General features: G+C 44.6%; 1 protein-coding gene across 1 annotated transcript; it reads right to left on the reverse strand.

Annotated features, from left to right (window-relative positions):
• Positions 1–517: 517 nt before the first annotated feature.
• Positions 518–15,688, reverse strand: LOC120849135. Its single transcript, XM_040221279.1, has 6 exons — positions 15,497–15,688; positions 8,159–8,285; positions 2,930–3,025; positions 1,629–1,708; positions 630–798; positions 518–564 (listed from the first exon to the last, which is right to left on the reverse strand). Exons 1-6 carry the CDS (start codon positions 15,686–15,688, stop codon positions 518–520), a joined length of 711 nt encoding a protein of 236 aa, XP_040077213.1.
• Positions 15,689–16,551: the final 863 nt, after the last annotated feature.

The raw sequence follows: 16,551 nt of genomic DNA on the forward strand, positions 1-16,551 counted from the left end.
GGTCTTCCATCACAGAGACCTGGTACTGCAGCACCTTGTTCGCAGGTGAGGCATGAGCGGGAGGCGACCACACGACCAGTACTCCTGCCGACGACTGATCGGTAGAAGGACTCCTAGCTTTTCTCACTTTGAGCTGACTTGGCGGTCCTGGAGCTGGGGAGACGGAAGATTACGAATTTTTAGCGTATACAAAAGAATACAAATAAATGGTGCGCAGAGCTTTCGATTGAAGGGGGCCAGTGAAACACCAATGCGCGGCACTGAAGCCACGCGTCTGCGAAAGGGTGCCGGCGACGCAGCGCGCGCGCAAACGTTTCATATCGCGCAAATATTCTTTTTTTTTTGCGCACGTGGAACACGCATACACCTGGGAAGGGCAAGCGCCAACTCGTTCATAAAAAAAAAAAAAAATGTTGGTATATATGTTGTTGCAATCTGTATCTTTGACGCCGTTCGAGGATTTCTCATTAAAGTAAGCTATTGTCATTAAAAAAAAAAGTATATTCACTTTTGTTATTCATCCCAAATATACAAGTACACAGTATACATTCCCCGCACTTTGAGCTATAACACGAATAAAAAAAAAAAACGTAATTGAATTTTTAGGCCTGGGGTTTGTGAACACTTACCGCAAAGACTAAAGTTGAAGTGATAGCAGTCCAGACAGCTTGGCGTGAGAAACGAAGTTGTTGCTGGCAGGCTTTTCTTTTCTCCCAGGGTGTCGGTGGCTCGGATGTGAAGGTCGTAGTTTGTGCTGAAGGCTAGCTGACCCATATCAAAGCTGAACAAGTCGTACGGCTGAAAGAGAGAGGTGATTGTTTTAAAAGTAGAGTATACACTCAGGTGTTTGCGACTAAAGGTCTCGCAGCTGTGATAATTACAAGTAATTTATTTTCCTTCAAGGAAGAGTAGGCAGTGTTCAGAAGGTTGACACTCTATAATATGTTGCAGTGTATTTCACAAACAGTTTTAATGTGAAGGAAGTCGTGTTCTATCAAAATGCAGCTTAAGATTTAAATGATCAAGTATTAAAGCTCGTGGTGACTGTAATTTCACTGAAACACAATCTAGGAGACGCGTGTAGTTCTGGTATTACGCAATATTTCTTTCTAATAAAGTGCATTCTCACAAACACCACGGACACTACATCACAGCTAGACTAGGCTGGTTTCCAATGATACCGCATAAAACTCGATAAAATGCTCCTACATCTCTTCGTATACGAGCAAGCTAAATCAAGAAACTCACAGAAACGTATTAGCTAAATTGTGAGCTTAAACGCGCTTCCGTATTATGCTTAGGGTGGCTTACTTTCTTGTAGTACTGGATAGCTGCAGCAAGTGATAACATCACCAATACAAATAATGAATATGATCGAAAATGGGGTAGAAACACCGGGTCAAAGGTGTAAGTTCAAATCTTGAGACTCACAAGCTCGTGTGTTTAATAAAGGAAGAAGCATCGTGCCGCTGATTGGCTTGAGCTTCGGTGCGTCGATAACTAGATGCACTTTTTTTCTTCTTTTGTAAGACAAATACGCATTATATCTTAACTCGCCAGTGTTAACATCTAATAATACAGCCGGTTACACTTATATATATACGTGTATATACGTGTATTATACTTGCCTTTGATACTCTGAAATGTGCTGACGGTACGGTTCCTTTATCCGGCAGAAGATCTATGACGTAGTTGCAGGACGGTACGTCTAAGAACGACAGGTTGCCACTTTATTATAACACTTGAACCAGTTATTTATTATTACTGATATTCGAATTTTTTGACCCCTTTGCTACAAGGCAACGACAGAACTCTATCGTCAGGGGTGACCAAGGTAGAGCCAGCCGGCAACAGCCAGGCGTCGCCGGCAGAGCGAGAGTCCACGGTTATACCCTCTTTCGTTGTAACTCGGCAAAGGGTGGACGATAAGCCCCACATTGCGTGCCAAAGGATTCGAAATGCCTCACATATAAGAGCGCAACGCACACATATTGGTGCATATGATGACGCAGCGAAAAGCCTGATACTTGTTCGGAGAAGAGGCGCCCTCAGTGATACGCAGTTACGTTCCCATTGGCCCACCAGGGCCGTAGCTTCTGCTGTACTGGAACGTTACGCGATCATGACTTCCTGGGATACCCAGTATTTCTTGCTTCAGACACTAGGAGAAGTGGCGCCGCCAGTGTAAAAGCTCACGCTTGAACAGCGCAGCCGCCACTCCCAGAGATACCCAATATTTCTTGCTTCGGTTGCTAGACAGCGCCAAACCAAACAGCATTTTAGGTTGCCTGTATGCTATTCATGTTAGGTGTGATAAAACGAGAACTCTTCGAGCTATAACAAAAGAAACAGCGATCGCGTCGTATACACTAGAGCACGGTGCCTGTGGTACGACGCGGTGGGGCTCCACCGACATCGTAGAAGCCCTGTCAAATCGGAAGCAAGTCCTCGCCGTTTGTGTCGTGATTGCTTGCGTGCCCACCGCCACCGGCGCTACGACAAAAGGGACCAAATCAAGCAGCGCCAAATCATATCCTCATGGCGCTCAACTTTTTTTAGCGCTTACCACCACCCACTGTAAACTAACACCTCACAATAAATCCGCCATCAACCCGTGCTGTTCTTCGTCACGTGATTGGTCTAGCCATAGACAGTAAACTGAGAAACACATCTGGCACCGTGACCATGCAATATTGGTGGTGTTATATTCGCTTTATTGCACGGTAACGTCGGCGGCGGCGACGGTGGCCGGACACAAAGTGTAACAGAATATATAGACACTCCCAGAAGTCGGAAGCGGTGAGAGCGTTCCACATATTGCGCGCTGCAACTGCAAGCGATACGAGAGCTGGGCCCACTAACTACGTGAACGATAGTTTCCTCCATTTCATAAATTTAGTTAAACTTTTTCCTGCGCAAAGAACCTCACCTGATTCCTGGTAAGACCACGAGAGCCTCGAGGTGATTGAGTACCCAGATGCGGAAGACTTGGTCACTCTCACGTCATCTGGGGCTTTCAGATTATCTGGGGCAAAGTCATGGACGACAGTTGTTACGCTGTTTCATTGCGGGGTATAAATAACGCGCACAGACGTTACTCGAAAAGTCGGAGTATAAGCTGGCGCAGCTAAATTTTTAACGCAGGCTCCATCTCACACTTTGGTGCGGGATAATCGTGAGTTGTAGTGAATCGTTTTAAATACTCCGATACCGATACCAGATACTCCGCCGATGCATTTTCGCGCGCATTCGTTGTATGGTTATTGGGTAACGTTATTGTAGGCATCGGAAAGATCTACAAAAGCTTTCGACTCTGGCACCAGAATTTCCGGTTGTCCGTAGATGCGAGTTGAAACATGATTGCACTTTTAAAGTTCCCTTGCGTCTACTTCCCCTCTGAGCACTCGCAGAGCCAATCATGGCGATCTACGAAGAAAGCACAGCGAATGAAGAATCCCAAGAGATCTTCAAGATCCAAAAACTGAAGGTTGCGGTTCCGAAACTGTGCAAGTCGTTTCGCGTGCTTACGGTGTGCTCAATTTTGTAAATAGGGTTTTCCAAGCGAAACTTCTGTTGTAAAACAATCTCTGAAAAAATGACGCCTGTACACACAAAAAGATCGAACTTTCACCAAACGTACACTGATCAGGTCAGCCTTACAGTGTTAAATTTCAAAACGTAGTTCTCGCACCTATCGGTAGATGGAGAACCAGTAATTCGTGTCGCTAACCCGGTCATCTGCGAAAGCTCCGCCGTTGCTTTGGCAAGTTTATTTTTAGGCGCGAAGCTCCTTAAGGAGTATTCACACGAGGGAGAAATCTTTCTCCCCGGCACGCGCGCATCACGAGATAAAAACGCGAGGCTTTTGCACATCGCAAAGCCTGACGTTTTCGTCGTGGGATGCGCGTGCCGGGGAGAAATCCCCGGGATTTCTCCCTCGTGTGAATACCCCTTTAAAGGGGTACTCCGGCGATTTTTGAGCTACCTCAACTAACTATATTTTCTGACTCCCGGGCCTTTACCCTTTCTGGTATGCTATTTAGTATCGTGAAATTCATAATAGTTATTGCGAAATCGGCAAATGAAAATGATGCAAAAACCAACATTCAAATATACCCGCCCTTTTCAGTGCCGTGACGTCAGTGGCAGGCAAGCTTGCCAGTCAGGCGAGCAGTCTAAAAAACAGAATATGCCAATCATTTGTTCCGTGCTGGAGCGCGGGGACTAGAGCGAGCTTCCAAAGCATTCATTTGACTCCATGAAACTGCTTCGAATCAGTTGGGAACAAATTCTACAGTCCAAAGAGTGAACCCCTGCACTTCCACTGACGTCACTTTTTCGTTGTTGCCAGTAGAGACTTTCAGTTTGAAAAACACGGTGAGGACCAAAATTGTAAATCCAATAACTTCGTGAAAAAACATTATTTTGACCTAATACTTGGGATACTATTTTGGCGATGTTGTTTGGCAAGTTTAGCAAAATTTCAAGCAAATCGTTGAGCATGAAGAAATCGGCGGAGTACCCCTTTATGGGGTATCCACACGAAGGAGAAATCCGCCACTTCCCTCCGCAGAGCGCGCATCACGTGAGTCATACGTCGTCCCTTTTTGACGCCTCGCGGCGCCATTCTCCTCCGTGGCGGAGGCGCGGAGGCTTCGTGCTGTGAGCACGAAAGCTCCGCAGGTGCACGCGGCGGAGCCGGGGACGGAGTTTCCCGGGTTGTTGATGTCACGGCATCCGTCCGCTGAGTTCTCCTTCGTGTGGATACCCCTTTAGGGGCTAGCCACGTCCGTACGTCCGTCCGCCGTCGGGTGCACGTGCTCCTCCTGCTCGTGAGCTCACGCGCTCACGTGCTCACAACCACGTAAGCACGTGCTCTCGTGCTTGTGTAGGGCAAAAAAAAAAGAAACGCATCTCTACGTGGTGAATGATGTTGTTTTGGGGCGAAGCTCTGGTGGTGCTTGTCTGCGTAGACGGTGAGCCGCAGCATGCCGAGCCTTTCGTTCGTTTTCATCCATTCCATGTCAGAAAGAAAATTGTGTGGTATGGAACGTGGTTATATAGGTATTTGAGCATTTGACCGCAGCGTGACATGGATGAAAACGAACGAAAGGCTCGGCTAGGGTGCCTTCATGTGCGCTTTGCTTAGGGTGGTGGCATCTCGCCATTTTGTCCCCCTCGTTTATTTCTACTTTTTGTTCAGAAGCGCGTGAAAGAGCGTGACCCTGCACGCGTTTGTGGCGTTGACTGAACTATGGCGACATTTTGTATTCGTTGATTTCTTTGTATTTTCCCGTAAGCACGTGCTGTCGGCATCGGGTACTACAAAGAGTGGCATCACCCTAAACAGAAGGACATTGAGGCACCCTAGGCTTGGCATGCTGCGGCTCAGCGTCGACGCAAACAAGCACCACCAGAGCTTCGCCCCAATCAACATAATTCACCACGTGGAGATGCCGTTGTTTCTTACTCTTATTTTGCAAGGAGTGAAAACTGCGCCTTGAATTTTTACACGCTAAACCTGATCTGCCGAGAGCACATTTGGTGAACGTATGCGCTTTCATTGTCTAGGCGCAGACTTTTTTCGGCTCGTTTTACAGCGGAAGGGCCGCTTGGGGCACCCTATTTATAACGACCACTTAAAGAAGTAGGGGTGTGGTGAACTTTGAGTAAATTATTATTGTTCCAAAGCCCCTAACTAAGATTACAGAATTGAACCATAGAACGAATCACAAAGCAAGGAGTGGGAAGAAATGCGTTTCTTAATTTTTGCCAATGATAATAGCAAGCTTCATTTTCGTTGTCACTGAGAGCTTAAGCAGACGATGAACCTAGAATGTTTTTTGTTTTTTTTACCTGGTTAGGACAAGCGTGTTTCGAAATGAATGCTCGTCAAGAAAAAAAATTTTTGGTCAATATTTATATGTTACATCAGAATATTTTCATTTGCCGACGATACTGAAATTGCACTTCAGCGTGATGCTGATGGTCGTGCTTGTACCAAACTAGTGTGCGCTCTGAGTTCGCTGGCCCTCAGAGCGCACACTACTTGGGAACAAACGCTATCATTATCCTCCCCCAGGTGTACTATGTTGGTTTCAACCCCAAATGAAAAGCAATCATTATCTAGCATAAATATTGGGCAAGGATTTTTTTCTCCCCGAAGATTCATTTTGAGACTTGCCGATCCTAGCCAGGTAGGATTTTTTGTCGTACGTTTAGTGTCCCATTACGGGCACCAATGCGTTGCTTATCATTTTCACGCCTCTTGCTTCGTGAATTGTACTTTGGCACTCTTATCGTCGTATGCCAACCTCATTGGCTGGCCGAGGTTGGTTGCGATTCCGAAGTCGTTCTGATTTTGACCACTTCTAGAGAAGATACAACAAAAAAGAAGGAAATCGCATCAAGGCAATTGAAGGTTAATATGATCAGCAGTAATAATAAAAAATTGTGTTTTTCAATAAAGCGGATTTAAAATATCGATACATCACATTTTTGACAATATTTGAGATATTATTTTAAATATTACTTGAAAATAAAATACATCGAACTTATTTCTGTCGCTAGACCATGTATAGGACTGCACTCGCATAATACTTGGTAAGCGACAAATATAACTCATCAGTTACAAGGTTCTGAACATGCCACCGGATTGTCAAAGAGACTATATGTCTGTCATTTTTTACCTCAGTAAAGAAAATACACAAGAATTTTTTTAATTAAAAAGTAGTCGGCATGACACACAAGCACACAAGAAATTAGTGTGGGTTTTGTGTGCTTTCCATATTTGTACCAGCGTACAGAACTGGGTAGAAAAATCACGGAGTAAAAAAACAGATTCTAACCCTGCTCCAATTAAGGTGTTTTTGCGAAGCCAAAATATTTTAAAGACATTTTGAAAAGCGGTTTTGTTTTTTACAAAACAAAAGGCAATTGCATATCTTCTTTTTGATCGAAAGACCTACCCCGACAATCGTGTTCTATTAGTAAATCAAACCTCCAAAGAAGAATATTAGGCTACGTGACATAAAGTCATGTGACATCATTTTGATGCTCAGTTGAGCGGGGAAACTGAATTGCTGTTAAGGTCATGTGACGTCAATTTTCCCGCTTAATCTGGAAGGGAAACTAGCTCAATTCGTGTATAGATCACGTGACATCAAGTAATGTGACGCCGTTTTCCCCGCGAAATTTAGCGAGGAGAATAAACGGCCATAAACCTACACCTCAAAGTGGCCTAAAGATCCTAAGAGAGCTGATTGGTTTAAAAAGCCGCTTTAAAAAAAAAAAAAAAAAAAAAAAAAAACTCATCTCCACGTGGTGAATGATGTTGACTGGGGCGAAGCTCTGGTGGTCCTTGTCTGCGTAGACGCTGAGCCGCAGCATGCCGAGCCTTTCGTTCGTTTTCATCCATGTCACGCTGTGGTCATATGCTCAAATGCGTATATAACCACGTTCCATACCACACATTCTCTTTCTGACATGGATGAAAACGAACGGAAGGCTCGGCATGCTGCGGCTCACCGTCTACGCAGACAAGCACCACCAGAGCTTCGCCCCAATCAACATCATTCACCTCGTAAAGATGCGGGTTTTTTTTTTTTTTTTTTTTTTTTTTTTTTGCCCTACACGAGCCCTGGAGCACGTACTCACGTGCTCATGAGAGCGAGCACCCGACGCCGGACATCGGACGAACCTACGAACATGGCTAGCCCCTGGGTATTCACACGAGGGAGGAATCCCGGGGATTTCTCCACGGCACGCGCATCCAGCGACGAAAGCGTCAGGCTTTGTGATGTGCAAAAGCCTCGCGTTTTCGTCTCGTGCTGCGCGTGTGCCGGAGAGAAATCCCCGGAATTTCTCCCTCGTGTGATTACCCCTTAAGGAGCTTCGCCCCTGAAATTAACGAAAAAAGACTGTATTCGCTGTGGCAAAGAGCATGACGCTTCACCGTGCTGAGAATACCATAGCACAGAGAGTTTTTTCCTCGGTCTAACTTATAATCCCTGTCATTCGCCGACCAGTAGATTGCAGCGATTTGTTCTTACACGTGAACTGCAGGCGAGCAGACGCTACATATTTCTTAAAGTGCAGAGCACAGGAAGCGGCCATTGGAAAGATCTTTTTTCCTCGACGTGCATGAAAAAGAACTCACCCTCACTTGATACGGTCCATGGAGTGGTCAGAGGCCTACCCTTCGGTCCCAGACGAGTGACTGCCGTCACCCTAAATTGGTGTCGCTCCCGGGACAGATTTGTGATCGGCACAAGGCCGTGTCTCCCCTAAAACATACATTAGTGTGTACGACCAGGTTTGCCGTAAGTTATACATATCACATTGAAACGATAGTATTCGCAGCTCCAGCGCCCTATAAGATGGCGGGGTGGTAGATCCAAGATAGCAAAAGAGACGGGGATAGATTCTCCAAGATTTCCCATGTCCCTTGCTTGCTGGCGCTGGGCAGCGTGTTAAATGAATTATAATGGCTACAAAAACAAAGTTGTCAGGGCAGGTGCATTTCACAGGTAACGGAGATGTTAACATCTGTTAAGAAAATGACCATGTTGATTAAAAAAAAACTTTCTGAACCGAACACAATTTCTATCTTAACGCACTCGTCTTTTTTCGCTAAAACTGTACGATACGCGAATACGCCGACCAGAAGCATCCAGTAGGAGCCAGACATGTACAAGTTACTTAAAAAAGTAATTAAGTTAAGTTACTGAGTATTGACGTAAAAGTAATTTGAGTATAGTAGAAGTTACTCAAATGGAAGGTAATTGACGAAAGCACTAATTATTGTAAAAAGTGACAAACTACTTCTGAAGTTACTTTTATTTTTTATGGTAAAAATAAAGTACATAAGTTTTGATCTGTTAGCGAAATTATGCTAGCCAAATATGAATCGGCTTTTTTTTTTTCACAGAAATGCTTTAATAGCTGGTTCCGCTTGTGCGTGCCTAATTGTTTTGTACTTTCTGGTTTGTTTGATCAATGATGTGCTACGAATGTACCATTTCTAAAATGAGGTTTAGCACTGCCTGAGCTTGATTTTTTAGTAAGTGTTTGCTTCTTTACAGTGTTGTGTAAAGTACACTCTAAAAAAAGGGGGTGTAGACGTTACACCCCTTGTCACAAATACGACACCCCAAAACGTCAGTTGGATGTATAGCGCACTGACGTTGTACCGACGCTATCAAATTTCACGAACGGCTTGATAGCCGAGTTGTGCAGCTCATTAAAACAGTTAATGTAAGTGTGACTCACTGAAAAAAAAAGTTATCGGGGTTTTCTAGGCTCAACTGCAAAACCTGTGTGTTTGTTTCCTGTAGACTTTGGTACGTACTTTAGCTGTTTAATAAGTTATACCGCACCGTCATCAACCCTCTCGCAAAAGTTGGGGCAGTCAGTTCGACGTCAGCGCGCTGTACGCCGAACTGAAGTTTTGGGGTGTCCTATATGTGACAAGGAGTGTAACGTCTACGCCCCCTTTTTTAGATTCTACATCTAAAAGTACTTTAAGTAAAGTACAAAGTAAATGAGAGGTTATGTACTTCAAGTAAATTAGTAAGTACAGCGGGTGCAATTTACTGGAAGTAACGTACTTCAAATACAATATATTTCAAGGTGAAGTACAAGTAATTTTAACACAATCCTTCATGATGCCCTTTCATTTAGTATACAGTGTTTTTTTTTCTTTAGACTGGTATGCATTGCTCCAGGGGTAATCGGAGGTGCATCAGTTTTTTACGGAGATGGCAGCAAATATTGTATAAAGTCAAGTCGCCACAGGGTAGTCGTTTACTCTCGCTGACAATTAGCTACTTAACACAATCAACTTGTAAGGCACTTATTTGCGTCGGTCTTATGGCCGCCATTACTTCACTCAGAGAAATGACCAGATGACGTCACAGAAGAGCGCGTTTTCACATGGCGATACGCCATTTTTCGTTTTCAAAATTCGGGGAATGTACATTGAAGTCGGGCGTTTTGCTTTACTCGGAAAGTAGAAGTACATGCCCAGAAAATGTACTTCAAGTAAAGTACAAGTTTTCTAAACAGTAGTACTTTGAGCACCATGTAATTAGAGCACTTCCCAATACTGCTTGTTGATTATTTTTTATATGAAAAACTTGGAGGAATTACCGGACTATAGTTCGCACCCGGTGTGTGGTCCGCAGGGGGAAATTAGGGGTCAAAAATAAAAGATTTTGCTTAGGTAGTCCGCAACCGGTGCATAGCCCGCACCCGGTGTATAGTCCGCACCTGGTGCTTTGTCAGCACGAATCTCTACTCATAGACGGCACACGTTTACAAATGTCTGCTTTTTAGCTCACAATAAAGCCTATAATGTGCATAAATCATCATTAACATACACTTTCGTGCACAAAATTCGTCACGTTTCGTCATAATAAACGATCTTGAAAAACATAATTCCTGTGTAGTAAGCACGCGTAGATAGTCCGCACAGCCAGAAATTTTAACTTTTAAACATGTATAGTCCGCGGACTATAGCCCGGAAAATACGGTACTAAGGTTTCTCGAACGATCTTCAAATCTTCGAATATCTGCGTATTTTGAGTTTTGGGAGGAAAGGCAACGCAAAAGGTCCCCTTTGGATAGTCCTTTAGCACTCGATTCTTCGAGAACAGCACAAACTGCGGGAGCACCACGTGAGCTTCAGAGCAGGTGCTTCATTTTATTGCCTCCTTTGAGTGAGGATGCAGTGCGTGCAGATGCTGTTTTGGGCGAGAGTTTCTGCGTGGGGTAGAAGCGGGGACCAGCCCTTTCTTCAAATGGGTCAAGTCTCGTTGAGCTTCGGGCCACAAAGAAACGCCAGTCTTCGGTGCCAATCGCACAGTTACTCGGCCTTTCTTGCCTCGTGTTTGTTCGCTCCCCGCAGCAGTGTTGTTGCAGAGGAAGGCTCGCCAAAATATTTGGAAGTTTCGGGCTCTCCAGACCATTTTCTTGCCCCCCCGCCCCTCCTTTTCCTACGCCGCATGCTTCCCCTTTTTTGCAAATATCAGCTAATCTTCCATCATCTTATCTCTTTTGTGCAGGAATGTTTGTTGATAGGCAAAACAACCACTAAAATTGCAAAGTACTTTGTAGTTTGAGTAAAAGTTACTCAGAAAAAGTAAAAGTAAACTACTAATTACCGAAACAAAAATGTAATTGAAAGTTACTAAACTACTCAGAAAAGTAGTTAAACAACAGTAACTTGAGTAGAGTAGTTGAACTACGTACAAGTCTGGTATGAGCACAAGTATAGTGAACTAGAACGGATGAGTGCTATTTCTGAAGGTGCAGATGTGAAGGAAAAAAATTATTAGAGGGCCCTACGAGGGAACTGGCTTTGATTTCCATAAACAAGGCCTAAACGAGCGCTACAATATAAGCTCTTGACCAAACGCGTAGGTAATTTTAACACACAATGTACTTTGTCAGCCGTTTTCATTAAAAAAAGCTGCGTTCCAAACGCCACGCTTGACCGGCACAAAGGTCAAGGTCACAAAAAATAGAGCCCCGGGTTATAGCAAAATGATTTGTTGGCCTAGTTGGTTCTATTTGTTCTAGAACCTAGACGTCAGGCGTCATGTCAAAACATAACGTCACCGCGACCTGACATGTCGTCCCAATACCATGCGACATCACGACGTCTTGACGTCAACGTCGCCGTCGAAAAACTCGCGTTACACAACATCAAGACTGCGTTCTGACGTCATATCGTGTTTACAATGACGTCAATGTCTACGTTAAAGTTGACGACGACAACGATGACGTCACGCGACGTCAAGACGACGGCATCCTTGTCGTTCACGCGACGACATAAAGACGCTTGATGACGGGTGGTTGACGTCTTGTCGACATGACGTAATTCGACGTCACGACGAAGTCCCGACAACTTCACGACGTTGACGTCCTCGTCGACGACGACGACGATACACGACGTCAAGACTGTCGTGACGGCGCTTCGACGTTGATGTTGGCGAAGGCGACGACGTCAACGATTCGTCGTGACGTCGTTGCGACGTCGCGTTGACGATGACGTCATGAGATGTCGGGACGACATTAACGTGACGGCGAGGTCACGCGACGTCAGTACGACGTTAACTTGACGTCATAGCAACGTTTGACGTTGCATGGGGCGTCGACGTCAACGTCGACGACCGCCTTATAATGGCGACGACGTCGCGTAACGGTGTTATCCACAACGTGACGCGATGTCACGACCGCGTTAGAACGGCTACTTCATGTCGCGTAACGGCTTCGACCTCGACGCGACATGACGTCATGAAGGCGAACGATGACGACGACGTCACGACAAAAATCCAATCGAACCAACCCATTTCGATCGCAGTGCCACCACGCCAACTCTCCACATTCTTGACTTCAACCATGGTGCATGGAACGCGTCTCCGACTGGTGTGTATACCGCGTCCAAAAACGTGGCAGCTCGATTTTCGCGTAATGACGTCATAAAAGTGTCATCCTGTCGCCGACCGCGATCCTGGCGGTATCACAGCAGCGGTGGTGGATGCGGCAGACGCCTGTTCTGCTGCAGGTCGCCCTCTAGCGTAACAGTCCACGAAAGCTCCGGCAGTCAGAAGTTGAGACGTTGCTATGACAGCGAAACTGGCGTTCGCTCGTGCTTTTTGCCAGCATTTCTACGACCAAGAGCCAGGATCGCGACACGCAACAACGTGACACTCCAGCTTCTGTGACGCCATTTATTGCCACTTCAGAAACATTTTGTGGTATGGACGCTAAACACACCAGTCGAAGACGCGCTCTAAGCACCATGCTTGAATTGAAAGACGAATAAGTGGAGAGCTCGCCTCATTTAATCATTTCTGGTTCACTGTAGCTAAAGTGGAGGCAGCACCAAGCCCATTGTCCCTGCCAGCGTCTCCCGTGCCGTTCCCGCACCTCTGGTTCTTCGCTCGCCGAGGACAGGACGAGTGGTGGTGTGGAGTTGGTGGTGTGGAGTTGTAACTAGTTGGCATTCCAGAGACGCCATATTGTGGGACGTTGTTCACAGCGTATTCTCGGAACTAAACTCATATATCGTTTTACAAGAAAAACGATCCTGGTTAAGGATAAGACTGTAATGGCGCAGGAGAGCTGGTGTAGATTTACTATCTTCTTGACCACCAAAGACTGTGTGGAGATCTAGAAGTACCAAAAGTGGAAGATACAGGAAAAGAGAAACGGAAGGCGTTGTCTCAAACTCAGCTGGAAGTTTATTTAGTAACCCTTTTATAAATACCGAGACCTCAAGCTTCGCCAGCTTATCACCGCATTAATAAAAACTAAACTTCAGGTCCAAAGCCCAACAATAGACATGCCATTTTTTCCGGATTTGTCGTCGTCCTAGTACACACAAACATTCTTGCCTTATCTGCCGGCAGTCCAAGCTTCTAGAGACACAAAGATCCTTTTACCACCTTTTGAACTGTGACCGAACGTGCTAAACAGACGACCGATAAATACCCCTGCTTGTGTGGGTCTTTTCGCTTTAAAGGGAGCTGCATTTTTTTTTTCATGCAATTTTGTTTATTGGTTGTTTGCTCAACACGTTCAGTCAGGATTCAAAAGGTGGTTGGGGCTTATTCGTGCCTGAACACTCTAAAAAAAGCCGGTAAGTTTGCTTTCCCGCACAACACCCGGAGAGCCAATCACTGCAACTTACGGAGGCAGCTCAGCGAATGACAATGCCGAAACATATGTTTAGACCAAAAAACGCCGTCTGAGTTGTGACATTAAGCAATGCAAGCGTGACGTTTTGCATTGCTCATTGTCACAACTCAGACTGCGTTTTCTGGTCTAAACAGAGGTTTTGGCATCGCCATTCGCTGAGCTGCCTCCGTAAGTTGCGCTGATTGGTTCTCCGAGTTTTGTGCGTGAAAGTGGACGCACAGACGTTTTTTAGAGTGTAGAAGCTTGGACAGCGAGAGATAGGGCAAGAGTTCTTGCTGTACTTGGACGATGTCAAATCAAGGATATAGGTCATGTCTAGAGTTCCGTGTTTTCGGAGGAATTAAAAAAAATCGGAAAAACACTCGCCGTTAAATTTTTTGTCAGTTCCGATTTATCCCAAAAATCTGAATTTCGAGGTCAGAGCGACAAAATAAACAGCAAAGAAGACGGAGCTCTACAATTGGGTAAGGCTAACCCTTTGAATTGGACGTCCACTTGCGACACCTAGTCAGTCTCAGAGTCCATGACCGCACACACTATCGCCACGATGCAGCAGCGTGCCGTCGCACACTGAGGAAGCATCGCGACTCTGACACCTCCCCTTCTACAGTCCGTTTCACTAAAACCGTGCAGTACAGCCAAAGCTACGGGGTAGAGTGTGTACGCCAACCTTGTCCAAGAAGAGGGGAAGGAGGAACAGGAGAGAAAAGCTGGATTTCCCCTTTCTTCCTTTCCCTCCTTCTTGAGCAGGTCAGGATACACTCTTTCCCCTGTAGCTTTGGCTGTACTGCACGGTTTTAGTCAGGCGGAGTATAGCTAGCCACCGTACCCTGGCTGCGCCTGTACAGAAGTGTTATGGAAGATAGGAAGCTTGCGATCGAAGTGAAGCCTCTTATGTTGCAGCCCTATACAAACTTGCACGGGCCCGACTGGTTCCCGTGGATGTGGGCTTGACAGGTTTGCGTTTGCATGTGCTTGCCCGCACGTGCAAAGAAATGGCGGTAGCCAGATGCCCTGCTGGCGATTTCGTGTGACGATTGCTATTTTGAAATATGACGTAGTTGTGTTGGGCGACGAAAACTAAATTGTTTAAGTATAACTACTATAAAAATATCGCAAAATAATATCAAAAATTGATAGAAACCTCTTAATTCTAGCCGCTTCGCATAGGCAAATAACCTGACTTGCATTTCGCCCCAACTCAGTGACGTCAAAATTCAACATGGCGGCCGCCATGAAAACAAAAAGGTTTATAGATGAAAATAATCTGTTCTGCAACCTTACATTTAAGGCCATCAGGCTGCCCAAAAAAGCTAGCAACTATGTCTGTCATGCGTAAAGCCCAGCAGCAGGGGTGCGTTTTCTTTTATCTAACAATGCAAGGATAAAAGAAAATGTGTTTAATTTGATTAGTATCCTTGTAATTTTTGTTTGTTCAAAAAGTGAGTAAGATGTAAACAATACCGTCATGTAAAAACTGAGAAAACGGAAAAGGTCTGCAGTTTTCATATCAATGGCATAAAATAACTACTACAAACGATCAGGTTCGGACAGATTTTAAACAAAAAATCATTAGAATTTAACAACATTGTGCTTATGCGCGGTACCAGTTTAACTGTCAATATTTCATGTTTCACAAGCACAGATGTGAGAATACCGCAAACAAGTCTCGCTACCGGGCTCGAACCAACGGTGTCAAAGGAAGTTGATTATTTTATAGTAATAAATCTATCTAGCCTCTTTGGTGCTTAGACCGCAGCCTTTAATTCAGTAAGTTGAGAAACCCCCTTACCGTTCCCAGTGTCGTCCACGCATCAGCGTCGTTACTGGCCATGAGTTCTGTTCGCATCTGCACCACGAAAGCGACTGGTAGTGGGTACCTCAATATTTCTGATGTTGTGGCATTCACAAGGTTCCACTGAAGAGTGACACCTCGTATCTGGGGGCCCACCAAACTGTTGCACATCGTCCTGGGTGACGTCATGATCCAACTCTTTCCTACATCATTCTCGTCTGCTGCAAGTAGTCGGGATATGACAATCGTGCAAGATTAATAAAGTAATAAAACTTTTATCCATGTAATAAGTGTCCAAGCCATAATTAGAGGAAATGCTGCCACGCAAGTTCATTGCAGTTATAAAGATGAAAGACCAACTATTAAGCATGAAACATGGTTTGTTGTTTTAATTGGTAAAACCATTTGGCCCAAAAGTATTTTTTTACATTTACACAAAACATTAAAATGTTAACTAACCTGTTTTTTTTTTTAACTTTAATATCGCATCCGCAATGTGAATATAGGCTTAATCTATGCCAGCTTCCGTATTCCTGCTCATTTTAAAATGAACCGTGACACCGTGCTCAAACACACCAAACAAAAAAGCACGTTTATATATTTTTGTGCTTCTCACATTATCGACCAAACTTCTCACTTTCCGATTCCCTGCGGTATGATAAGGAATCACTGAATGGTATGCAAGTTTCATGGTTAGTGCTCCTTTAATTTATTTAGCAAGAAATGCGAGATATTTCTTTAAACATTTGTCAAGCTTCAATGAGGTCGTCAAATAGGCTAGAAGATCAGCAAAACGGGTCGATTATAGCTTTCTTACTAATCACTAGGGGCTTCCTCAAAGTAGAAGCCATATGCGCAATGAACATCTTACCTGAATCGGTTACTCTCAAACCTTTGCAGATGTCGACACATCGTTTCGAGTTCTGATTGAAGAAAAACGTGCGTATAATGTTATGAACATAGATTATTATATGCTAACGAGTAGCGCTAGTCTAGGTAGCATGTTATACAAATAATATAGTTATAAAATTATCACATTCTAAAATATAGCG

The sequence above is a fragment of the Ixodes scapularis genome, unplaced genomic scaffold (genome assembly GCF_016920785.2).
Source record: "Ixodes scapularis isolate PalLabHiFi unplaced genomic scaffold, ASM1692078v2 PGA_scaffold6__148_contigs__length_123643588, whole genome shotgun sequence".
In the NCBI taxonomy this organism is placed as follows: Eukaryota; Metazoa; Arthropoda; class Arachnida; order Ixodida; family Ixodidae; genus Ixodes; species Ixodes scapularis.

What these genes read in the sequence shown, in the direction of transcription:
- LOC120849135 (XM_040221279.1), bottom strand. Translation starts at nt 15,688, where the DNA reads ATGACGTCACCCAGGACGATGTGCAACAGTTTGGTGGGCCCCCAGATA. An exon ending in GTGGTCTTACCAGGAATCAG is followed by an intron (nt 1,709 to 2,929) that starts GTGAGGTTCTTT and finishes TGTCGTTCTTAG; the next exon opens with ACGTACCGTCCTGCAACTAC. An exon ending in CTTCAACTTTAGTCTTTGCG is followed by an intron (nt 565 to 629) that starts GTAAGTGTTCAC and finishes TTCGTGTTATAG; the next exon opens with CTCAAAGTGCGGGGAATGTA.